Raw genomic sequence first — 25,588 nt, 5'->3', positions numbered from 1 at the left:
TTGTTGTTGAATGAAACTCTGTTCACTGCCTTTCTCACTGGTCTCACACCAGTTTCTCCCATCGTAAAAAAAATGCCTTAAAAGAAGCGATTTTGAAGACTTTTTTCCCCAAACATACAATTCAGACAGCACCCTTTTGTTTCATCTTAAAAAAAATAGTCATTCTAGTTATTACTGATGTGGAAAATAGTTGGAACTTGAAAGCATTGAACAGCAAAAAAAGTAAAACAGTACTTTCATGCTTGGCCAACTTACTAGAATATACTACTTTTTTCTCTCAAGATTCTCCAGCAACAGAGATGTTTTATTCTATAGACAAGTGCAGCTTTAGTTGGTGTTTTTATATTGAAAAATATGTACTTGTATGCATATATAGCCAAACTTCTAAATAACTTGCACTATGTATCATTGAAGATTAGTGACAAAAATGGCAGAAATTCATTTTCTTCTTACATCTACCTTTCGGACATGAAAGATAAAAATTATTTAAAGTAGTTTTTAACTTAGATAGGAATTATAAATCTACGTTTTAATTCTGATTCAGTTATGAATTCAACAAAATTTTTAATGATTGTTTGTCCTTTTTCAACAAAAATTCAGATTCATAATTATAGTGTGGTAAAGGTTGACTGTAGTTATATAAACTTTTGTCTTCATTTTTCTTATTTTTAAAACAAATCCTAAACAATATAATTTGCAGTCATAGACTTCAGTGAGAAAAATTATCCATACATAGTTATGACTGAACCTATCTAAACATTCACGCTCATCATCAGCATATTATTTGACTCACTGATATAAAATTACATTTTTCTTTCATTTACATAATTTTACATTTGTCAATCCTCACGCCGAACTTCATATTTGCATATTCAATAGTAAACTTCGTCCAAAAGTAAATAAAACAAATAGAAAGGGAAAATTTGCAATAGGTGCAACAGATGAAAGGAAAATTTGCAGTGCACTTATATTTGAAAAGGAATAAAAAAGAAAGATCCAATAAGGGTGCATTTGTGCTGAGAGCTTGGTATGATTCTCAAGAAATGTTATGTAGAAAAGTGCATCCATTTATAATTCTAAGTTAGAGTCCCATTGCAGCATTTTCAGTAATTCCCAGTTGAGAACAAAGTGATTTCAAGCCAGACTCTTCCAACAGGCTGAAAGCAGTAAATCCATAGAAGGAGTGGTACAGGTCTGGATACTCTCCAGGGAATTTGCTGAAACCACCATACTGATCAAAAGCAGAAACATATAAGCACCAAGATATGAGTTCCTAGACTAGTTTAATAACTGATATCATATACATAGTTTACCCCTTCATAAAAGACCTGAAAGTAGAAAAGGAAATGAAAAACACTAGTGATCTTGAGATGAATTTAAAGCCCTTATTTCATCTGTTGTTAAGTAAACTTGGCTTCATATAATCCTAACATAGAAGTACTAGAAAGACATGATAGGAAAACAAAGAACAAGAAATGAAGAGGCAGTAACTTTTGTCTTCCTTCATAATTTAACAAAAATCAGGTTTAACTTAAATCACTATCACTATTTATTTTACCTTTCATTTCCTATCAATTTTGTTCTACAAATCTAACATACCATAGAAAATTTCGAATTTGAATTCTCTACTAGATTTTATTGTGTTGTTCCTTTACCGTGACTTCAAAATACATTGATAGTCTTTGATTTTGACTTTTCAAATATATTAAAGAGACGTTTAAAGTACCAACACAATGCATTTTTAATATTCAGCAGAAGACAATACCAAAAATATCATTAAAGAATCTGGATTCGAAAATTTCGTTCTCCTAAAACCGTGCAACACAATGCATGAAAAACTGACTGTTAGATGTTGTACCTTGTATTGACAAGACAGCAAAAATCCACGTAGAGCCTTATGGTCAACAAAGTTGCTGCCCCCTAGAATCCTTAAAACAGCTCCAATCCTAACAAACATATATGATGCATGTCAAGGCTTTGAAAACTTATAGACAATGTAATACCATAGAAATTATAAAGGGTGCATAATTAGCTCACCAAAATGCATAACATGTATCACTAGATTTATTTGGTCTACCCTGGAATCCACCATCATTTCCCTGCCTCTGAAAAGGAAGACGAATTATTGAATCTTGATCCATCCATGGATAATCAATTCAAAGACTAAAAGTTAACCAAGCTTTAAGTGATCAATAAAGAAAAACAACCAAGCCGATGTTTTCGTTCACAAACTAACACGATCTAATCCCCTTATATTGAAAAAGTTCATATGTACAAACCTGCAAGATCCACTCCAGCAGTAATGGCACATCTATTAAAGTTGACGAAGCACAATCTGAGAGAATATTATCTTCGATGAGTCCCATTAACCGGAGAGATGCAATAGCACAGTAAGTTCCACCTCCTGTGACACTAAAATAAGTAATGTTGATAAATATCATTCAAGAAATAACAAACATTAAAAATGGATAAGACCAACTCTCAAGTTACATATGAAATAAGGGTTTCACTATCTCATTTTATCCACAACAGTGTATTTGGTTGTACCATTGCTCTGTTTTCAGTCTAATAAACCTAAGGCTTCACATAAAGTTATTACTCAGGATTTGGTTTTGGTAAGGCTTTTGGACATTTTCTGGTTTAAAATTATTACATTTGACTACTATATATCATTTATATGATATATTTCAAGCTATCTTCATTAAGATTGGATATGATTTATGATTCACTGCTTCAACTGCAACTCAATAATCTTAATGATAACAGAAACTATGAATACAAATATCAAGGCTAGTTCAGAAGGCTATCCATAACACAAACAATATTTTAACGAAAGATAATCTCAAACATCAAAGCCACTCTGTTCACACAAACAATAGTTCAGAAGGCAATATGCCAAGTGGTAAAGAGTTTACAGTCTTGAAGTTCATACCTAATGTGTAGAATTTCATGAAACAACTTTAAATCTTATGTAAAGTGTCTTCTAATAGGAAAATATGTACTTTTCAGATAGTAACAGTATTAAACCCCAGATTTGAACCTCCTACCAACCAAGATCAATGTAAAACGTATACCAAACAAATCTATCCTGTGATGGACAATAGAAAAAAAAAAAAAAAACTTCAGGGAAAAGATTCCAATACTTGATGCAATTAACAACATTGCAATGCCTTACTCACAACATGGAATCACATCTGCATTGCGATAAATGATTATTTCAACTCACCATGAGATTCTGCACCAGGAACTAATCCAAAGCCACCATCATATGACTAGAAAAATAGAAAAGAACAAAAATCGTATCAATTTCATTAATTTATACACATCTTCAACAAACATGCATGTCCAGAATATAGTACAATCTTGAGATAATTCTCTTATTCCAGTCACCAGTTGACACACTAGGTTCACTGTTCACATACCTGGCAGCGTAATATGTAATCCTTGGCTTTCTCCTTATCCATGCCACTCCAGTTATTCAGCATGAAACAGATGGCAGCTAATACAGTCAATCAGTTCAAAAAATATGATATATCAATTCCAGAATTACTAATCAATCAAAAAGTTGGCACCGGCATTTCATAACTTTACTCCTCTTACCAGCACAATATACAAACCTAAGATCCGTTTCTCCTCCAATATGAATGGGAATGAAACTGTCAACATAGATCAGAGAGATAAGTGTTAGGAACTAGAAGTAATCCCACTAAAGTATATCATTAGGGGCATAAATCTTGACATTAACCTGTGGAACCATATATAACCAGATTGAAAAACAGCTCTGAATTTCACATATTTTAGCATTTCATAGGCTTAAAGGCCATGAATCCAATCTACGTTTCAAAACCATACCTTCCATCAGGCTGTTGAAGGTTCCTCATAGAAGACGCAATTGATTCAGAATCAAGGTTGGATAATTCATAGCCAACAATTTTCAATATGGCAATGGCACAATAAGTACTGGCCAAGTGACTGTTGTTGTGAATCAAAACCTCAAAAAAGAAAGGAAAAATGAAAACATAAAAAAAAATCAGGATCCTTCAACAACAACAAGAAAAACTTTTGGCACTTCGAATTTCAAACTTTTTCCATACCCCATTCTTATCTGGAGGAAACTGAGAAGTTTTGGACCCATGAAAGCCATAGAACTGTCCTGCAGCAAAACCCTTCAAATGGGTCAATTAAAAATTCGAACTTTGGAGATCAAATCGAGCAAACAAGGGCTTTTGCACACATACCATCGTTGAGATCAGCCTTGGCACCAGGGTGAGCTTGGAAAGACAAAACCCAACTGACAACAGCATCCTTGGCAACCTTAAATCACTCAAAGACAAGAAAACAACAAGAGATTGCATATGAATGAGGAATGTAACAACAATAACAGCATAGAAAAATACAAAACATAGGAATAGGATGATCGTGTGTACCGAGTGAAGAGAGTTGAGAATGTCAAGTCCAGAGATGACAAAGTAAGCGAGAGTGAGATGATTGGTCTCTTGGCTCTCGTACGGAGATGGGAGCAAATAGTACATCAACTCAAGAAAAGTGGCATGAAGATCTTTCTGCATCATCTCCAAACCAGAACACTCTTCTTGTTCTGAGGAATTCATCGCTTCTGCTTCTTAATTTCACTAGTGTGAAATCAGAAACATATACAATTAAAAAAGAACAATTATTTACTCAAGGTTTGAGCAATTCGGACAAAAATAAAGCTACACAAGAACCAAATGCTTTCTTTGCGTTTAATAAACAAATTTATCCTTTTTCTTCATCGTTTTGATGGTAAGAGAGATGATGAAACATCATATATTTTGTTTGTGAACAGTTTTTCGTGAGTATTACTTTTTAAATTATTATTTTATGACAGTGAATACCATAAGAAAAGAATTTAGTCCTATAAACATGAGGAATCTAAGCAAGGAATCCATGGCTTCAAAAGATCTAAGCCAGTGTGATGAAATTCTATCATTTTTGTTTGTGAAAATTAGGGTTATACTTCTCTGGTTCAAAGACTTCAATTCTCGATCTCTTATTATATCAGTCTAACGTTTTATACATTATCATTTCTTCGTATATGCATAATGTTTAACTTTTAAAACTAATTAATTATTCTAATTTTAAAATCATACTTAGGATCATTAAAATATTCATTTATTTTGTTATTTAATTCATACTTAAAAGTCTATTTAATACAAATTTTAAAAACGTATTTTAAAATAAATTAGATAATTATAATACCGATTAAAATATAATTCAACCATACTAATTGATTTACGGTAATCGACTAATAAAAAAGTTCCATTTTTTTTTTATCTTGTTTAGAAAATTCATTTTACTGCAACATTAAGTATCAAGGGATTGAGGATAATTGGAAATAATATATATAATTTTTTTATGTCCATTACGACAGAAATTTAAGTATAAAATTCGGTTTTAGGGTTATAAGACTAATAAATATAATGTTTAAGTGCAATTAATTTATGTTAAATACTGTTACAACCGGAATCATGATGAAATAATGAACACCAAATTTAGAAAATAACAATAGAATAACCATCATAGTTTATTTAGAAATTATTTAAAAATTGAAAAAAAAAACGGTGTGCAAAACTAGATGGATTTGGGAGTTGATTACCTGTAAAAAAGTTATGAACACTTTAATTAAGTGTGTAAATGTAATTTTTCTTTTTTTCTAAATCAAAATACAATTTTTTTATTAAGAAGTTCTTTTACAAAATTCCTATTTGGGGTCAGGATTGGTCAAGATTACGTCATTCTTTACATAAAAAATATTTGTTGGTAATATTTTTTAATTCAAAATTTTAATATCTTTTTAAATTTTGTATCTAAATGAAATTTTTAATCACAAACAAATTCAAAACTTAAAATAATAATTAAGAATCTTTAATATTTTACATAAAATTTCAATTATCAAATAAAGATGAGATTCAAATGATAATCAATTATTTTTAAATTATTATAAGGTTTAATTATTTCTTTGGTCCCATTTTCGACTCCAAATCTCAAATTGATACCTGTATTTTTTGAAATCTCAAAATGGTCTCTTTTTTAGTTTAAAAGTCTCACTTTTGTCATTTCCGTTAAGTTTGGGTTGACGGCGTTTGGTGAACAGTGACATGGCAAGGTTGACCAGTTATTGAACAGTGACTTGGCAAGAAAACAGTAACGTGGAATGGCAAGTGTAATTAAATTAGGTTTAGGGTAATTTAAAATGTTAAATTAGGGTTTAGGGTTTTTATAATTTAAGGTGGGATAATTATTTTTCAACAAAATCAGAATTGTGAAATTAGGTTTAGGGTTTTTAAAAAAGAAAGCTCGGGAGAATTTGGGGAAACTGTGGTGGAAGCTATGGAGTGCAATCCGTCTCGTTCTCCATCGTCATCACGCGTGCAATCTGAGGTTATTGACTTGATATCAGCGTGAATTTGAATGATTAAATGCAAAGATTGGGATTGCGTGAATACAATACACATGCTAATCAAATTCAAACGTGTGTTGTTTTAAATCCTCGTTTTTGTTTTGGTTCAGGTTTTCATTAATATACCATGGTGGTACCTGGCAGTGAATAGGATGATAAGCCATTTTCTTACTGTAAGGACTAAGTAAGTTTGTCTTTGCCGGGCCTTCTAAATCAACAGAAATCCTTTTGAGGTGAGGACATAAAGTTTCAAATTTTGCTTTATCTTTGTTATTTTTTGGTTTGGTTTATGGTTTTGATGTGTCTGTCTCTTTGCACTTTCAGATACATAGATCCGGAGCAGCTTCCGGTGAAGTACGGTGGATTAAGCAAAGATGGAGAATTCACAAATACCGATGTTGTCACAGAAATCACAGTGAGGCAGGCATCAAAGCATACCGTGGAGTTTCCAGTTACTGAGGTTGGTTTCCCATTGCTTTTTTTCGAACATGTTTTTGAGAATTAATACATATTCCCATTGCTTCAATCTTCACATTGCCACCAACCTTTTCTTCATTCTTCACATACCCACAACACTTCAATCACAACCGTGCATTGCAAAAATTGACGCTGCTCTTCTGCTTTCCTCTAAGATCTGAACTTGAACAGGATCCACAAGACACACAACTGGCTGGATTCATCACAAAAGAAGTGGAGAAGATGACAACAAAATTAGGGATTCTACATTTTCTAATGTTGATGGCTTAAATAAATAAAGATTTCCACACCATTCTACCTGTAATTGACACGTTTCAGTAACAGAAATCCACCTCAACAACCACAAACTCCGTTTGCCCAGACTTAACGAAAAGGGCAAAAGTGAGACTTCCATTTTGAGATTTCGAAAAATACATGTACCAATTTGAAATTTGGAGTCGAAAATGGAGACTAAAGACATAATTAAACCTTGTTATAATTATTAAACAAGCTTAATACTTAGCTATAATTATTACTTTTTAAATATTAATAGACCTTAAGTAAGTTAAGACTTGATATAATAATTAATATTTAAAAAAATTATAATAATAGATTTTTGTCATTGTTTAAATAAATTAAACACTTAACCTAATAAAAAATAATTTGTAAATATTATTGTGATGATATAATAATAAAACAATATAACGATATGATAATATAATATTACGATATTACGATGATACTATAATATAATCATATAATAATATAACAATAAACGATACGATGATATAATTATAAAATTATAATTTAAAATTTTTAAAAGTAATAATGTAATAAAATTACATGTAACAACAATTTAACTGGTGAAGTGATATGGTGGCAAAATAATTAATATATTAGATACTTAACACCTATATCGTTAAATTAACAGAAAAAAAATCAACAAAATTCAATTTAAAAAGTTAAATTTATTAAGTATTTAAAAGTTCATAAAAATTTGTTGTAAACTCAATTGAATTTTTTTCAATTTGTTAAGGACATAAACCATAATTAAATCATTTAAATTTAAATTAACAGGTAATATCGTAACTTGTAGTGTTGTTATACAGTATACAGTAACTTTAATTTATTTCATTACTATCTTTTATTTTCATCAATCTATTAAACTATTAGATTTCCTATTCTAATATTGTTTTTTAATTATTTAACTTTCTACTTTTATTATTTTATATTTATTTTAAGTTAATTATACAAACATATTTCCAAAAATTATAAACAAATTATCATGTGAAATCTATCTTATACACAAGAATTGTTATTTATTTTTATACATAAAGAGTTTTGTTTGATACAAATGTTAAAGAAATTTGTTTAAGATATCGGGTTGCAGTATCTGAACTCTCGAATGCATGGGTTTCAGACCCTAACCCAATAGAATAGACTCATTTGATCGAGCAGGTGGTGTGCACACTTCAGACCCATGAAACGCAACAAATCAACAACGCTCTTCACATTCGCTGAGAAATGCAAGGTTCTTCCCTTTCTCTCTTCCTCTTCAAATTTCATAAGTTCCTTCTCTGCATCATTTCAACTTACATATGCTACTTGGTAATGCATGCAGAATGTATTGGTATCAAACTGGCAAGGTTCCCTCAATACTATCAAAGCAGATGCCAAAGGAAGGTACCCATTACCCCTATTTTTTTATTTATTTTTGCTTAATATCTCTCTTCTCTATTCGCAACTCACATATCTCAAGCCAAACCTTAACTGCTTGCAGTACTTAACATGCTCCATAAGGTTTTCTTTCATTCTGTCACTTCCATGAATGAAACAAAATTTAAGGGGCATGTCGTGTGATGATTCTGTTGCAGCATTAGTACTTTGCTGATTGGGTCTTTGCTATTTTTGTATGATTTCAACAGCAAAGGGAGTATCCATACATCTAAGGTTAAGTACATAGTTAGAAGGGGACAGCCATACCTTTGGGTGCCAGAAAACGATATGCATAATGTGGTATGTTTTTTTTTTTTTTTTCTATTGCATTTTTGCCCTGATACGTAGTAGTGTTTTTTGGAACAAGAAATGCAGGAGGCTACCATATTAATGTTATGTGTTAATAAATCATCTGAATACATTGTGTAGTTGCAGGAGTGACTGGTTTGATTTTTGTTGCATACAGAACACAATCATTGATGAGCGTGGTTCATTTGCTGTGGCCAGCCCCTTTCCAGGTCCACTGGGCGCAATATTGAAATCATTGAAAAAGGTTGTGCATGGAATATACATGTTTTCCTTTGGAACCACAATATTATCCTATATATGAGAAATTTATTATACCCTAGCTTGATTGTAAAAATCAATAAGGAAGGGTTTTTGTCCTAATAGAGTCTGTTTTCTTTTTCTCATATAGTTAGATGAAATAAAGGTATAAGCTAATTGGTTTATTTATTCGCGTGCTACAGTTACCAGCACGGATTGCTTTATCTGGGGATGTTCTTCCTCTTAAAGAAGAAAAGGTAATGCCACACCAGCATTGTATATACTTGCCTATCTTTTCAGATTCACTAATACAGTTCAGAAAAACAATGCCAGTCCTTTTTAACTGAAAATCTCTAATCTCTTAGCATAGTAGCTTTTTCAGGGTCTTTAACATGTCCAGTTAACTGCTGCTGCTGTAGTAAAGCTTTATTGTTGTGCCACTCTTGAGATGTTTAATCACTTATTGAAAAGTAAAATAAAAAAAATTAATGGATTTATCATCACAACTATATATATATGCTCCCTCACGATACATAGACCTTATTTTTAAAAATAAAGGTAGGATGATTTTCTCAAAGTTTTAAATACTATTATATGTCAATCACTTGAACTGATAAAGTTGCACACATTCAAGCATTTTGTTGAGGATCATCTTAGCAGATATAGGGGGACTTTATTGGGCAAAATTGACCCCCAGGGGGATCAATGTAAGTGTATGCTTCATTGGACAAGATAACATTATGGCTCAGTTACATAATAAAACACTAGCTTGTCACATTGAAGTTTCAGCCTTGTCTATAACTATTAAGATGATACATTTTTATATGTGGTCTTTTCGTGTACAATACCCTTAATATTATGGTAATATTCTCTGCACATAAACATATAATTATGTGTATCGATGGTACAAGAAAAGATGGTACCATACCTTACAACCGGGTATGGTAAATATTATGAAAGGTGGCCTATACATATATTACCAAGGGAAAACGGAATTCTGTATATTGTAGAGTTGTTCTTGACTTTTACAAAAGTTATTGATCTTTGTGTAGGCGAAGTCTCTTGAAGAAAAACTTCAGGAAGTCATAGTATCTGAGCAAAAAGCAATCAAAGAGTTCAGTTATACTGTTTCCGGAGTACTAAGTTCTAGTGTTAGCAGAACATCTAGAAGTGATAATCTTCAGGGTCTATTGGGAGACAATGAAAGATACACTGTATATAGGTTTAAAACAAGGTATGAACTTGTATGTTTAACTCTTTATCTTAAATCTTCAGTTGACCTCCCACATATTCTTATCTTGAATTGTTATTTCATTGGATGAATGCAAAAGCTCCTATCTTGTTCTAGCAGCTAGGTTGACTCTGCACCTATCCTGATTCCTGGATGGTTGTCGTTATACTAGTTTACCATGTGAAATATCAAATTCTTATAAAACAAAACTAAAATTACACACACACACATACACTCTCAAGGTGGGAGGGAGCATTAGTACCGTCTCGGTTTAGTTTCCTTCTGTTAAACTCTTGGATTTACAAATTTTAAGTTGATAGAGTTTTGGTGAATTGGCAATAGTTGATTACCACTGCGCAGTGTCCCATGCATCTCACGGGTTATAAAATTCATTTGTTGTATTATATAATTTACTCATGTAATGATGACCGTGAATGATATTTGAATAACCAAAAAAAAAAACAACTGGTAAAGGGTCTAACATGTTGCATCGCATTCATGATTGGCCATGGTCTTGTGGCGTGTGCATCTCCTGGCAGGGCTTTTACTGAATCATTTAATTCGAAAGTGCCTTCCTAATTAATATATTTGAGAAACTGGAAAATCTTATTTTTTAAAGTTCGGTAACACAGGGGGAGGGAAGAGGGGAATATATATATATTCTTAAATTAAGAGACTTGTTCATGTTTATAAAAATAAACAAAAGATTAACACAGTAAGTTTATGTAGACTATCATATTATTTATTTTATTTAAAAAAATTATCAAATTATAAAATATCTATTAGAAATAAAATTTGTCCTCCCCTCCAAAGCCTAACTTCCCAATTCTCTTATTTCATCTAATGAAAGAGTTTAATGGTCAGATCCTGCACATTTATTGATGTCCATGGAGGCACTTTTGATGTGGATGTTCAAGATTTGGAAACATCCAAAGCCGATCCCTTAGGTAAATACCTGGTTTGAAATGCATTAAAGTAGTGTATCTCTTATTTGTGTAACAAAAGTTAAACATCTCTTGTATGCTTCTCATTTAGCACAATTTTCTGCGAGGATTATTGATGGAATTAATCAAAGTAAGGCGAGACGAACAGCACTCATGCTTTTTTGTTTTGTTTACAAGGATGTTAATGCAAAGGTAACATAACGATCTTGATTACTCTTTATAATTGTTAGAATAGTCTTGAAAAGTTACCGTGCCTAGGACTCTAGATATGACTCTTTTCTTTTTTTTTTACTCTTCCCTCTCCTCATTCTATCCGAGAATAACCTTGTCAATAATGAGAACCTATTTATTTATCTCAAGTATAATATCTCAATTCTGTAGTTTTTCAAATGCTATCTTCTTAAATGCAAGTGTGGTTGCAAGATACATTCGTTAGATAATGAAGAACTGCAACAAAGCATTTTAGAATCAGTGAATAAGTAGGTTACCCAATTATTTATACAAAATTTTAAACTTTTAGATTGGACATCGTTGTATCGAGGAAAAAAAAAGAACTTTGTGATGCATGTTTATCTTTTTTTTACTACTATGGTAGAAATGTTATAGTTTCTCTTAGTTTGCTAGTTTTGTACCGTGCGTATCTAAAGAGCTCCAATTATGTTCTCTGTTGAACGAATAATATATCGCAATAACATTAAATTGAAACTGTGAACACCAAAATCAACTCATGTCACTCATCTGATGATAAAGCTGATGGCAATTACACATATAGTGCCCAATCTTAACATATCCATTCCATTACTTTTCTGTTCCTGTTATATGATTTTAAGGACTAATATACGTCACTGATATTGTATCAAGGATGTATATGTAACGTCCATTGATCGCAAGGGTTTTGATGTCCTGGCAAAAGTTACAAGTCCAGCTTTGAAGGACGGCATTGGTGATCACCAGTGGAAAGAATTCAGGTTCATGTTCAAGGACGAGGCAAAAGATGTTGAAATGTTCTTTAGTCAACTAGTGGAAATGGAAGAGGAGGTCATCAATAAGGTTTCAGCCTCTAGTGGGCTAAACTAGAATGAAAATCCTTGGTTAGATCTGCTTTCTTGTATAATTCTTTTGTCAGCTCTAGATATGGCAGTCACTTAGCCAGAGACAGCACATCTTGACATGGATCATTAGTTCTTTTAACCTCGTACTCTGTATTGTTCTTCATGAACTGGTAGTGTACAAGGCATTCACTTAAGGTATAGTGCAGTCTCAACTATTAAATTTACCTTTAGGCTCATACAGGATTTCGCTTTTTTAATACTATATTAAAAACTTTTAAGTTTATTTATGTTCGAGTCCTACATCTTGATGGATTTTAAAAACTGCGAGATGCAGCTCCTGCTTTGAGAAATTCTAAAGTTACTGATATTATCTTGATGAATCTTTAGTGACCAACAAAAGTCTTAATCAAACAAACTAAAAGAACATACACAACAAGATTCAGTGGCAATTTAGCATTGTTTCTTTTGCAACTGATAATTTCAGGCCACAAGTCTCTACATGTATTGATATCAAGTTTGAAGGCAAAAATTCCCTCCATCAGTTTTGAAAGAAAATTCTTTGATGAATTAACCATCTGAAAGAACATTCTTGATCGAAGTAACCACTGCATAATATCACCACCAACGGCAGAATGAGTTCTAGTTCAGAAGTAAACTAAAAAGCACTTTATTGAAGTAATGATGAGACGATTTATCTGAGAAATTTTAAGATTGCTTTTTCTAGTAGAGAATTTAATATATTTTAAAAAAATGTTACTTGGGCAATAAGATTTTAAAGAAGTTAAAATTCTAAAATTTGATGAGAATAGTTTTATTACTTAAAATTAGATATTCATAATTCCACTTAAAAAAAAAAAATATTGTATTCTCAAATTTATGTTTCTTTTCTCAATCTGGCTTAATTTTAGTTTGGAATTTATCCAAGGCTGAAAAATCATATAATCAATTGAGATAGGAGTTTCATAAATTTGATTTAACTTGTTTTATTAACGTGAATAAAAAATTGTTTTAAACCAAAGTCAATTGCGATTATTTCTTAGTTGATGTTGTGGGTTATTTTATTATTACCAAGTAGACTAATGTTATTTCCCGATTGATATTAAGAAATTCTTTTCGACAATAGAAGTGATTTCTTTGGTTTATTTAAAGACAGTTTTTCTAGGCTAACTTCAATTGACATTATTCTTACGAAGTTAGTTAAATTTATTTTTTAACAAACATTGGTGAAAATTGTTTTTGGCCAACGAGAATTACTTCTTCATTGACATTAATAAAGATTTTCCCAATCAACATTGATAGACTTATTTTATTATAGACTTATTTTTAGACATTAATAGATTTTTGCTACTGTCATTGTTCTAATTATATTTTTAATATATGATTACTTTTTTAATCCGCTTTTGTAAATATTTTTTAATTAATAGCATTCATGTCATTTTTTTTTGTTATAAATTGATCAGATTTTAACATTGATGGAGAAAATTTTTGAACAACCATAACTATATTTATTTAGGCGAGTATTAATAGGAAAATAATAATATCAATCAACTTTGATTAAAAATATTATTATTTAACATTTAATCCATTTATTAGCTGTAAATCTTACACAAGATACTAAATAAAAACAAAAACACAAACACTAACTATACTACCGGCTGGATAGATACTAGCATGTAGCAAAATTGGATGATAAAATTATATTAACCAAAGTACTAATTTAATGCGAGCTAGTTTTCAATTACCAAACAAATGGTTAACCGAAAACAGCAATAGAATCAATGAAATGAAAATTCTAAAGCAACCTAAACCCAAACAAACTTAAGAAACGTTATTTCCTACTAAAACTAAATAGTCCACTTAATCAACCTCCTCAATCTTGGGGCCAGCACCACTGCCACCAGCAGGTGGAGCACCATCATCCATGTCACCACCTGCACCAGCTCCACCTTGATACATTTTGGCTATAATTGGATTGCAAATACCTTCCAGCTCCTTCATTTTGTCTTCAAATTCATCAGCCTCTGCAAGCTGATTGCTATCAAGCCATTGAATGGCCTGCTCAATTGCATTATCAATCTTTGTCTTGTCCTCAGATGATAACTTTGAACTGATCTTATCATCCTTTATTGTGTTTCTCATGTTGTAGGCATAGTTCTCCAAAGCATTCTTCGCCTCAACCTTCTTCTTGTGCTCCTCATCTTCCGACTTGTATTTCTCAGCTTCTTGAACCATCTTCTCGATTTCCTCCTTTGACAACCTTCCTTTGTCATTGGTAATGGTAATCTTGTTCTTCTGCCCAGTTGTTTTATCCTCGGCAGAGACATTCAATATACCATTAGCATCAATGTCGAAGCAAACAGTGATCTGAGGAACACCACGTGGAGCTGGAGGAATGCCTGACAGTTCAAACTTTCCTAACAAGTTGTTATCTCTGGTTCTAGTTCTCTCACCCTCATAAACTTGAATTAAGACACCAGGTTGGTTGTCGGAATATGTAGAGAACACCTGTTCCTTCTTAGTAGGAATGGTAGTATTCCTTGGAATCAATACAGTCATGACACCTCCAGCAGTTTCCAAACCCAAAGACAATGGGGTGACATCCAAAAGCAACAAATCTTGAACCTTCTCATTTCCTTCACCACTCAATATAGCTGCCTGAACAGCAGCTCCATAAGCAACTGCTTCATCTGGGTTGATGCTCTTGCACAGATCTTTTCCATTGAAGAAGTCCTGCAAAAGCTGCTGAACTTTAGGAATTCTGGTGGAGCCACCAACGAGGACAACATCATGAACGGTGCTCTTGTCCATCTTTGCATCCCTTAGACACTTCTCCACAGGCTCCATGCACTTCCTGAAGAGGTCCATGTTGAGCTCCTCAAATCTGGCACGAGTGATAGTGGAATAGAAGTCAATGCCCTCAAACAGAGAATCAATCTCAATGGTGGTCTGAGCAGTGGAGGATAGAGTCCTCTTTGCCCTCTCGCAAGAGGTTCTTAACCTTCTAAGGGCTCTTGGGTTTCCACTAATATCCTTCTTGTTCTTCCTCTTGAACTCCTGCACAAAGTGGTTCACCATCCTATTATCAAAATCCTCTCCTCCAAGATGAGTGTCTCCCGCTGTGGCCTTCACTTCAAAGATACCCTCCTCAATGGTGAGGAGAGAAACGTCAAAAGTACCACCTCCCAGATCAAAGATCAGGACATTCTTTTCGCCAACACTAGTAGCTTTCTTGTCAAGCCCGTATGCAATAGCTGCAGCAGTTGGCTCATTTATTATTCTCATAACATTGAGGCCAGCAATGACTCCGGCATCTTTGGTGGCTTGACGTTGAGAGTCATTGAAGTAAGCAGGCACAGTGACAACAGCGTTCTTCACATTTGCCCCAAGGTAAGCCTCTGCAATCTCCCTCATCTTAGTTAGGACCATAGAGGAGATTTCCTCAGCAGCAAATTGCTTCTCCTCGCCCTTATAATTTACACCAATCATGGGTTTATCACCAGCACCAGCAATAACCTTGAATGGCCACAACTTCATATCACTCTGCACAGAAGGGTCGCTAATTCTCCTACCAATCAACCTCTTCGCATCTGCAAAATGACAATCTCCACTTATCAACAACCACAACCAGTGACAAAACTCACAAATCACATCACATCACATCAGAACCAAAACTTTCCCATTAAAGACACATACAATAAGCATTTAAAAAAGTACCCATTCTTTATTGGCATGGATTGGAAGTAATTTTGACACACTTTTTTTAGAAAATTACATTTTAAAAAAAAAAAACACTTTATGAAATTTCTATGTATTAGTTTTAAATTCTTAAACTAATGAAACACGACAAGAATAAGAATCTGTTAAAAGCAAATAATGTATATTTACAAGAATTTCTAATACATGGATACTAAATTATTCATATCTGATTTTTTTTTAATCTAGTCTTATATACGAGACAAGATAAATACTTAATCTAGCCCATAAAGAAAAAATAACTTTTTCTGCCAATTTAAAAAGAAAGAGACATTCCCCGTGATCGAATAGAACGAAACATGAACTCGGTACAAGTGAATAAGATAAAAGCTGAGAACAAAATATAAAAAAGCTTGTCAAAAGAAGCAGACTTAGGTTAAATTATTGAAGAGTGGAGGAAGAATTACCGAAGACGGTGTTGATGGGGTTCATGGCGACCTGGTTCTTAGCAGCATCGCCGATCAACCTCTCAGTGTCGGTGAAGGCAACGTAAGAGGGCGTTGTACGGTTGCCCTGGTCGTTGGCAATGATCTCGACTCGGTCGTGCTGCCACACGCCGACGCAAGAGTAGGTGGTGCCGAGGTCGATTCCGATGGCAGGTCCTTCCCCCTTTCCGGCCATTAGTCAATGTGAAGTGAAAAGGCTTAAAAATGTGAAGGAAATAAATAGGGTTTGGTGTGAAATGGAGAGATCGCAACAACGTGAAATGGTTGATTGTGAATTGAGAGACAGGGTGATGGGAAGTGAAGAATTTATAGGTTTCAGAGACTGTGTCTAGAATCTTCCATTCCTTACGTGGGACCCTCACCTTAACCTAAGTCACTTTTGTGGAGCATTCCCTTAAATGCTTCTTTGACCAAATCAGGTTTACTATAAATGGCCTTTCTAATTTTCTGTTAAATAATAATAATAATAATAATAATAATAATATACCATAATCGAATCTTTAAATGATATTTCAATTTTTGTTATATATTATACGTAAACATAGGGGCGCTGTGCACACATTATTTAAATATACATTATATTATATTAATATTAATAGATAATGATATTATATTATTATTAAATTAATTATATATAAAATAAATTTATATTTATTAAAAATAAAATAAAATGAATGAAAATAATAGAAAATAATTGTTAATAAATAAGAAAAAAATATAAGATAACTTTTTTTTTTACAGAAAACAGGTAAAATATTAATATCAACCGCAAAATAAAATATAAATATGTATTCATAATAATAGTAGTAAAATAATGCATGTAAACAAAAGAAAGAATTCAGAAGCTTGTGATCCGAAGTTTTGTTTAGTACAAGAGTTTTTCATGTTGAAAGTGGAAACAACTAACCCAAATACCTCTTCTTGGGGCCAAGGCCTTTTTGTAAAGAGGCAAGGCCTTTTTCTAATTGAGCCCATTTTATCTCTCTAGTTACCTTCAGAGTTTGCACCTTTTGAAATAATCAAAGTGCTTTGGGTTTATATATATATATATATATATATATATATATATATATATATATATATATATATATATATTTTACAATTTAAATTTTAGTTTCACACACTCTTTCAGGGTTTATACTTGCTCACACTCTTTTGTTTTTTAATCTTATAAAGCTCGAACTAGAAATGATGTCTGATCATTTTTTTAAAGAATCAATTAAATTGTTTCTTACATTAAGTATTTCCTTACAAAAATACTTTTAATTAAATTCGTTTCTTTTAGTTCAATGAGTAGTTGGTGGAATATATGTCCTTAAATTTTGTTCAAAAATTTGATTATGTTGGGCTTGGTATTAGAATAAAGTAACTGATTATATATCTAATCATATTTCATTCTAATACATAGTTTTGAAAATATATGTATTTTAAGACACATCTTATGCTATAAACTAATTTAATCAATTTTATTAATATGTTGTTCTAATTGATTGAGTCAAAATCAGTAAAAGTACTTTTTATTTTAAAAATATCAATGAACCCCCTTTCACATAAAGATATGAAAGATAAGTGTTTATATGATAGGATACAAATGAGAGAGAAAAATATATTAGTGAGGTGTTTTTATTTGTTGGCATAATTTGATATAACTGATAAATTTTAATTTATTTTTATAGATTTAGATGATTTCGTTTTTAGGTTTTTAATTCAAACGGACTAATCTAACGATAGGTTGGTTCGGATTAAACGATGGAAATTATTACTAAAATAACAACAAATTAAATTAAAAAAAGAAATTAACGCTAAATTGCTCGCAACTATCAAATTTGTCATAATTTATGAATGGATAAGTTCAAATTAGAATTAAATTTGCAAAATTTACAAGAAATTGCTACCAATTTTCTTGGAAAATATTTTGTATAAAATATTTTTTACAATAAATTTTGTCGAAAATACTTGTAAATTTTATAATTTTGTAAGAAATGATTATCCACGAAAAAATTATCTATTAATTAAAATTTTTAGAAAAAATAACAAAAAAAAATCTTTTCTTATAATTTTTTTAACAAATTTTTAAAAAAAAATCTTATATAATATAAAAATTTCTAGTAGTAGTGATATACATTAATTCAGTATCTATATATGGTTAAATCATACATTCAGCCTTTTATATTTTCCGGTGAATGTTTTAATCCTTTCTCTTTTTATATATATCACCGTAATTGATTGTTCTTATAACTGCATACAAATTAACATCTTTCTTATACTAATGGTTTTCATTTTCAAGACTCTGTTGTTCACTGAATATTTTCACTCAGTTCCCAAACTGTATATAACTGTAAAAGTTTATGCTGACTCCACTCTGGTATTTATATATATATACACACAAATATTCCCTGAGAATAAGCTTAAAATAGTAAGAATCTTGAAGGTAAGTAACTATGCATAATAGTTAGTTTTTGTTGCAGTATAGGTAGCTAGGAAAGAAATTTGATGATCAGGGTTCTTTCTTTTGGTGCAGAAAAGAGAAAGAAAAAGAAGTAATAACACGTCTTTGTTTGATCAGAATAAACGTTATGAACAAGGTTGCATGCTCACGTTTCTACACAGTAGAAGATGTTGATATAATTATTCAAAAGTGAGACCAAGAATCTAATATATATATATATATATATATATATATATATATATATATATATATATGATTGAGGTTATGTGGGACAACATGCCTCGGAACGAAGAAGGAATAGATTGGAATCAAAAAGAGAGAGAGTGAGAGAGAGAGAGAAAATGATGAGGAAAAGCAAAAGCTGGTAGGGTTACAGAGAGAACATATTCACGCCTAGACATGTGGGCATCATCAGCAACTATCTATGCTATAGTAAAAGCTTGCTTGGGATTCTGAGCCACACCACAAAACCTAATAACTTTAGTTCTTCTTCTTCTCTTTCTCATGCTGCTGCTACTACTACTACTTCTCTGCTTCTGGTGGACCTAAACCTCTTTCTTCGAACTTTCTTTGCTTTTATCATCAGAGTCTGTGTGTATATACACATTTTTTGTGATCACTATCCCATCACTATGCTACGACCAACCGACCAACAAAAACCCTTCTTCCAACAAAGAGAGATTCTCTTTTTTGACTATCTTGTGACACCTTTATTCCTTCTAGTAAGCAAGCAATTACCTAGCTTTGAAACTTGCAAAAAAGCAAAACCACACCCAAACTCCCAGATTCTTCAATTATCATCTCAGTGACATCATAACCATGATTAGGTTATGACAAATCTGCTTTATATTATACCAGATTGACTTTATTCTCTTACTTTGTAACAACAGCAAAATTAAGGAATATATATATATATATATATATATATATATATATATATATATATATATATATATATGTGTGTGTGTGTGTGTGTGTGTTTCTTACTTTGTCTTTGTCTTGTACTCGCATTTGATGATGATTTCACGTTTGTTTTATTCTTTGTCTGGATTAGTTCTTTTGTTTTGGAACTGAAGTCAGACATATATAGAGTTGTAGTGTGCTGAAACTGAAAGAGTTGCATGGTTTTGAGTGTGTTTTGGCGTTTCCTTAACGAGAAGTGAAACATGTCTTTCTTTTCCATCGTTAGCGCTCTCAGTTCACACATACAAAACAAGGAAGTACGATAGATGCATTTGGTCAATTTCCTTATAATTTCATAATCATTTTCGACACCATATTAGTAGTACATATTCGTATTGCTACAATTCTACCAAATATCAACGTGTCTCTTTTATCTCTCACTCCCATGGTCCCAATTTGGATCTATTCAAACTGCTTTTTCTGTGAAAGGTTAAAAATCAGTAATCAAGATGAAAAAGGGCTTCTCAAAATATATATATATATATATCTGAACAATTAATATTTTTAGATGGTTTTTAAAAGCAAGTTGGATGTACCAGCCCCAGTGGGTCAGATCAAACTACAGATTAAACATGACAAAATATCAATGCACGATCGTGGAAGATAAAATGTTTCATGAAACTGAATCTCATGCACAATTCATTACTAACCCTCCCAAAGTATGAGTGTCCACATTTTAAAGTTTGCATTGCCCTTGAAAATCAGAAAAAAAAAAAAAAAAGATATAATGGATTCCAACTTGGTATAATTGTGTTGATAAATGTGTCTTCAAAACTCATTTTCTTTCTCTGTGTCTCTCACTATGCATTTCGTTTGACTTTCTAATTGTGGTTATATATCTCGATCGGTGTGCTAGAATTTCTTTGACATTGTTATATATACTCAAACACGACCATTACTTTTGTTTCAAATATATTTTGTTGCCAATTCCATTATTATAGTTTACTAACGATATTTAGATTAATGAAAACCAAAAGGGGTAAGAAGTCAGACACATTAATGTTCAAAGTTTCTGAACTTACATTATAGCAGCTGGTGCAAATCGTGAAAAGAGAAAATATAAAAGTGACATCACCACCATATATAAAGAAAACCTTCTAGACTTTCACACAATTAGTAAACTTAACCGCTCATGTCATCACAAAACATGCATATAAACAAATACACCAATATACCTTCGCTCAACATGTTCATACAACATAAAATATCAACGACATCCAACGTTGGAGAAAGGAAATTACTTGAAGAGTTGCGTTGCGTACCATTTTCTTGTCTTGATGTAACAACACAAAGTGTTGTCTTTCCTTCCCATTTATCCTCGTAAGACAGGACTCGTGCATAAAGGTAGAATCCCATTCCAAAGTTAGCAGCAAGTGATTGATTCTAACTCTTATACATTCGATCATGCATTACTATGATGATCATAAAAATATATCTGTGGCGATCGACTAGGAAATTAACCCAAAAGCTGTAGAATTGAAGTGGCTTAATAATACTGCAAGGATCATCATCACAACAAGTGGTTATTTGAAGGAGTGAAACAAGGAACTTCACTCCATGCATTGCCACTTCCATTCCAAAGTGCATCATTTCCCGAACCACCCATCAAGAGATTTTTTGGCAAATTCAAACCTTGAATATTTTCCTCCATCTTTATCGTGTTAACCTGAGGCATCAACCCACTCAGACCAGAAATGGAATCTAGTTTAGAACGAATGTTAAACCTGACTCCATCTTTTGCATAACTTGGAGGTTCAGCATTGTTGTTTTCTCCACCACCAAACTGAAACAACCCAATCTGTGGCTCAGTGCTCAAAAACGGAAACTGCTGCTGAACTTGTTGTTGCAGATTGTTCAACCTCCATTGCTCACCGAGTCCATTTGACAACATACTGTTACCAAGCGATGAAGCTGAACCAGTACCGATTTGAAACTCAACATCGCTGCTATTTCTAGCCACCAAAGGTGTCGTCGTTGTCATCGTCCCAAAATGAGATCCAATGCCTCCATAGTCACTGTTATAGTGATGCAAGGAGGTCAAGAATGGAAATTGAGTTTGCGTTGGAGTTGGGAAGTGAGTCATCATCACATGATCAGTGGTGCAGCCACTGGAAGAAGAATTAGCACTTGCAGAGGTAGAACCTGTCGAGGGTTTCATCGGAGACTTCGATCTACCGCCACTTCCTTTGCTTCTTTTGTTCCTTCTGCAACCACCACCAACCGGCACGTTTCTGAGTGCACCGCCTCTGGTCCAGTAACGCCGGCAGGTCTTGCAAAAGTGCCGCGGCTGTGAAAGGCTGTAGTTGTTGTAGTAGCAAAACTTGGTGTTGGCAGATTCACATCGCGGACATTTGAGTCCTGCATCAGGTTGGTGTATCTTCGCCATTCTAGCTCTATCAGCCATTGATCCCGGTCTAATCGAGCCCGGGTAGCTACCGCAACTACCACCACCTCCGATAGCGGCCGTCACTGATGAAGGTGACGGCTGAAGAGGTGGTGGAATATGTGGATTCTGGTTGCCAATTCCTGCCGGCGGATTAGGCTGCTGCTGGGGATTTTTTTTTTTTCACAAGTGAGTAAAAAAAGAGAAGAAAAAAGAAAAACTATACATAATTGAATATATCTATACATATACAAAGAGTATATTCAGGAAAAAAATAAAATAAAAGATTGATAAAGTTGTATATGAGTAGGAATATTGATTGTATTCTTAGCTTTATTGATGAAGAAGCTAAGAAAAAAGGGAAAGAAATTGAAGAGAATGAAAGAATTAATCCTTGCCTGTTGTGACCAGTTGGGTGGATCTAGATAGATTGGAAGGGACGGGAAGACCATAGCTCTTGTTAATTAGAGAGCTTTGTATCTCTTTTGTAAAAGTGTTGATGGGTTGTTTCTTTGGTGGTGTGTGTGGGTGGAGAATCACATCAACATGAGAGAGTTGCAGAGAAAGAGATCACAGGGGACGGGAAAAAAGATAAAGGAGCTTGTGTTGTGTGGGGGTGTGTCTATATATATTTAATTTTTACTTTTTTCTTCTTTTTGTTCCTATTAAAATTATTGGAGGATTATGGAGGAGCACCGAACCAGTTTCTTATTATTCCATAACCACTTTTTTTTTCTCTTCTTCTGCTTTTACTGTGGCATTAACGTTATAAAGACTTTACTCTCCAATGGCCATGCATGTTATAAGAGTTAAAGAATAAGAGAAACCCTAGCCCTGGGTTTAGATTAACATAGTGTGAGGTTTTTGAGTAATAATAATAATAATAATAATAATAATAATAATAATAAATAATAATAATAATAATAATAATAATAATAAGTTGGAATTGAAAAGCAAAAAGGTGTTGAGTCATGGAGTCATGGTGGGGAGGTCATCGGTGGATGCGTCACAATCGAATGTACCTTTGTTTCCCTTCCGCCAGCTCTCCTTCAGAAAAAAGTGTTCATTATTTTTTTCATTCTTTATATCTCATTAAGCTTTTCTTCAGCAACAGCTTTTTCCTTTTCTGTGTCAAATTATTCATTAATACATGTGTATCATAAAAAAATACTCACCTTTTTGGATATTTTGCTACTTATTAATTATTACCACTTCCCTCGTACCATTAGAATCACTATAAAAGATGCGTTTACCCTTATGATCTTACCAAAGAGTGAGTGGTGTTAATTAATTCAAACATTTGATAAACAAGATGTAGAATGTACTCAAAAAAACTATAGCCATTACCAAGTGAAAGATTGCTTTTTTAAGCAATGAAACTTTGTTTCTAGGTTATTGGATATCAAGCCATTAATTAATTAGCCTTGGAAATTGGAAGTTTATTTATATATATTACATGGGAGGGAAAAGAAAAGAAAAATATGCATTAAACTTTTGCACTTTACACTTTTAAGATGATTTAAACTAGTTGGGTCTAGAAGAAAGAGAGGCTATCTATGTATATATGATTGATAAAGGTTCGAGTTGTCATAAAAATATCGAGCTATACTTTATTTTCATCAACGTGATTTTCCTCTAATAATATACATGTGAAAAAAGTTATAACACAAAATTAAGAGTTTAAGTATTTTTTTTTTCTCTCTTGAAATTTAACACTTTTAGCTCATACGAGTTAATAACTTTTTCTTGTCTTTGATCTCATCATTAGTCTCCTTATAGAAAAAGATGACTAGACTAACGAAATTTAATTAAATTAATTATGAGAAATTAAATAATCGGGAAATAATTACAATATCAAATACTTTTCATTTAATTTTTTTTTTTGAAAACTCATTATTACATTGAAAGCTATTTTTTCTTGACACCACCCTCAAGCACTCTATAAGTGAGACTCAAAATACTACCCACAAGGACATGCTTTGTCAACACACATGCACTCATTAAACTTGAAAGGTACTAAGAGTGAAATAATTAAACATAATTAAATTGAAATCATTCTTCAATCACAACAATAAAATTTAGACATGATTGGAATTTTATTCATATCAATTAATTCAGGTTGTTGTCCAATTAGTTAGTGCAATTGAAATATTTAACTTACAGTAAAATGGGAATGAATTTAGCAATATTTGTGTGAGTCGTTCCTTAAATATTATATCAATATATAAATTTATATGGTCAAGTGTATGGGTATTATAAAGTAATAAAACATGTATATTTATTTTAACTAAAAAACCTTTTGATTATTTTGCTTTAATTTCTTTCATATTGTTCAGAAAATTTCCTAAAACTGAATCAAATTTTTTAAACAACGCAACATAGAAAATTGATTCTTAGTTTGCACTTCCAAGTTTTTTTAATTATCATCACAATAATACATAATTATAAATCCCATTGTCTATTAATTTTGTAGTTATTATCATTATGTTTGTTATAAAGAAAATATATATAGTGATTTGTGTTAGCACTGAACCACTAAATTTACGTTATGGTCGTCTGCCAAACTACGTTGAAATTGAAATGACAGATTTTGAGTAGACAGTGATGGAAGGGCTGTTCTCACTTCAGACAAACAAAACGTGCAAATATAACATCCTTGTCAACTTTTAAGAATATTAACGTTGTTGGTTAATATAATGTCTAAGATTAATGTATGTTGTTAGATAATTATAATTTTAACATCAACTTATATTTAATTAGTAATTATATGTTCATTGTTGAAACCAGATTCTTGATAGTTATTTCGAGATCGATTAAATGTTGGCACATTTATTATAAATTGTTGAATTCGGTTTGACCAGCTAGAAATAAATAAATTGACTTACTAAATTTATAGAAGTATATAGTGGGTATATATTTTAATACTTAATTAATATTAAAGAGTTTTAATATTTTTATTGTATTTTTAAATATGAAAATGTGGTTATTTGTAAATGAGATTATAACTCTCTAACCTACTTATAAGCTAAAACTTATTTAGTTCAGTAAATAAGTTGAATTTCAAATTATAATTAAAAAAAATCATTTTTCTAATCCAACTTGACACAAATTCAGAATGAATTAAGATTGTTTAAGGGTATGTTTTAATCCATTTTGATATCTTAGCTCTTCAAACCTTATAATCCAATATTTTCTATGTCATATTAAAGA

The 25,588-nt window shown here is 32.1% G+C and overlaps 4 protein-coding genes across 6 annotated transcripts; 1 reads left to right on the top strand and 3 right to left on the bottom strand.

Moving 5' to 3' along the window:
* Nucleotides 1-798: 798 nt before the first annotated feature.
* On the bottom strand, nucleotides 799-5,019 carry LOC114183137 (geranylgeranyl transferase type-1 subunit beta). 2 transcript variants are annotated; one of them, XM_028070040.1, is made up of 11 exons: nucleotides 4,428-5,019; nucleotides 4,239-4,314; nucleotides 4,095-4,153; nucleotides 3,853-3,992; nucleotides 3,601-3,656; nucleotides 3,423-3,499; nucleotides 3,227-3,272; nucleotides 2,280-2,404; nucleotides 2,038-2,105; nucleotides 1,859-1,946; nucleotides 799-1,231 (listed from the first exon to the last, which is right to left on the bottom strand). In XM_028070040.1, the coding sequence occupies exons 1-11, from the start codon at nucleotides 4,608-4,610 to the stop codon at nucleotides 1,082-1,084; spliced, it is 1,068 nt and encodes a 355-aa protein (XP_027925841.1). In that variant the 5' UTR covers nucleotides 4,611-5,019; the 3' UTR covers nucleotides 799-1,081. The 2 variants fall into 2 exon arrangements, with proteins under 2 accessions (XP_027925841.1, XP_027925842.1); XM_028070041.1 differs by having other exon boundaries at nucleotides 4,095-4,148.
* A 3,244-nt stretch (nucleotides 5,020-8,263) lies between these two features.
* On the top strand, nucleotides 8,264-12,648 carry LOC114185584. Its single transcript, XM_028073405.1, has 9 exons — nucleotides 8,264-8,426; nucleotides 8,517-8,578; nucleotides 8,821-8,911; nucleotides 9,078-9,164; nucleotides 9,361-9,414; nucleotides 10,210-10,391; nucleotides 11,253-11,335; nucleotides 11,424-11,524; nucleotides 12,194-12,648. Exons 1-9 carry the CDS (start codon nucleotides 8,376-8,378, stop codon nucleotides 12,407-12,409), a joined length of 927 nt encoding a protein of 308 aa, XP_027929206.1. The 5' UTR covers nucleotides 8,264-8,375; the 3' UTR covers nucleotides 12,410-12,648.
* Nucleotides 12,649-14,058: 1,410 nt separating this feature from the next.
* On the bottom strand, nucleotides 14,059-16,950 carry LOC114185579 (heat shock cognate 70 kDa protein 2-like). Its single transcript, XM_028073398.1, has 2 exons — nucleotides 16,545-16,950; nucleotides 14,059-15,971 (listed from the first exon to the last, which is right to left on the bottom strand). The coding sequence occupies exons 1-2, from the start codon at nucleotides 16,756-16,758 to the stop codon at nucleotides 14,242-14,244; spliced, it is 1,944 nt and encodes a 647-aa protein (XP_027929199.1). The 5' UTR covers nucleotides 16,759-16,950; the 3' UTR covers nucleotides 14,059-14,241.
* A 4,022-nt stretch (nucleotides 16,951-20,972) lies between these two features.
* Nucleotides 20,973-22,980, bottom strand: LOC114185583 (dof zinc finger protein DOF2.4-like). Of its 2 annotated transcripts, none has more exons than XM_028073402.1 (2): nucleotides 22,777-22,980; nucleotides 20,973-22,543 (listed from the first exon to the last, which is right to left on the bottom strand). In XM_028073402.1, the coding sequence occupies exons 1-2, from the start codon at nucleotides 22,828-22,830 to the stop codon at nucleotides 21,506-21,508; spliced, it is 1,092 nt and encodes a 363-aa protein (XP_027929203.1). In that variant the 5' UTR covers nucleotides 22,831-22,980; the 3' UTR covers nucleotides 20,973-21,505. The 2 variants fall into 2 exon arrangements, with proteins under 2 accessions (XP_027929203.1, XP_027929205.1); XM_028073404.1 differs by having other exon boundaries at nucleotides 20,973-22,540; nucleotides 22,777-22,979.
* Between the last annotated feature and the right edge of the window lie 2,608 nt (nucleotides 22,981-25,588).

The sequence above is a fragment of the Vigna unguiculata genome, chromosome 5, assembly GCF_004118075.2.
Source record: "Vigna unguiculata cultivar IT97K-499-35 chromosome 5, ASM411807v1, whole genome shotgun sequence".
In the NCBI taxonomy this organism is placed as follows: domain Eukaryota; kingdom Viridiplantae; phylum Streptophyta; class Magnoliopsida; order Fabales; family Fabaceae; genus Vigna; species Vigna unguiculata.
The sequence above is the reverse complement of the archived record's forward strand: the minus strand, read 5'-3'. Positions and strand labels throughout refer to the sequence as shown.

Excerpts from the sequence above, each read along its gene's own strand:
- LOC114183137 (XM_028070040.1), bottom strand. The coding sequence starts at position 4,610 with ATGAATTCCTCAGAACAAGAAGAGTGTTCTGGTTTGGAGATGATGCAG. Across the intron at positions 3,500-3,600 it reads TAGGTTTGTATATTGTGCTG|CTGCCATCTGTTTCATGCTG; the intron begins GTAAGAGGAGTA and ends TGACTGTATTAG. Across the intron at positions 2,405-3,226 it reads TCCTGGTGCAGAATCTCATG|GAGGTGGAACTTACTGTGCT; the intron begins GTGAGTTGAAAT and ends TTAGTGTCACAG.
- LOC114185584 (XM_028073405.1), top strand. The coding sequence starts at position 8,376 with ATGAAACGCAACAAATCAACAACGCTCTTCACATTCGCTGAGAAATGC. Across the intron at positions 8,579-8,820 it reads AAAGCAGATGCCAAAGGAAG|CAAAGGGAGTATCCATACAT; the intron begins GTACCCATTACC and ends TGATTTCAACAG. Across the intron at positions 11,525-12,193 it reads ACAAGGATGTTAATGCAAAG|GATGTATATGTAACGTCCAT; the intron begins GTAACATAACGA and ends TATTGTATCAAG.
- LOC114185579 (XM_028073398.1), bottom strand. The coding sequence starts at position 16,758 with ATGGCCGGAAAGGGGGAAGGACCTGCCATCGGAATCGACCTCGGCACC. Across the intron at positions 15,972-16,544 it reads CCCCATCAACACCGTCTTCG|ATGCGAAGAGGTTGATTGGT; the intron begins GTAATTCTTCCT and ends GTCATTTTGCAG.
- LOC114185583 (XM_028073402.1), bottom strand. The coding sequence starts at position 22,830 with ATGGTCTTCCCGTCCCTTCCAATCTATCTAGATCCACCCAACTGGTCA. Across the intron at positions 22,544-22,776 it reads CACCCAACTGGTCACAACAG|CAGCAGCCTAATCCGCCGGC; the intron begins GCAAGGATTAAT and ends AAAAATCCCCAG.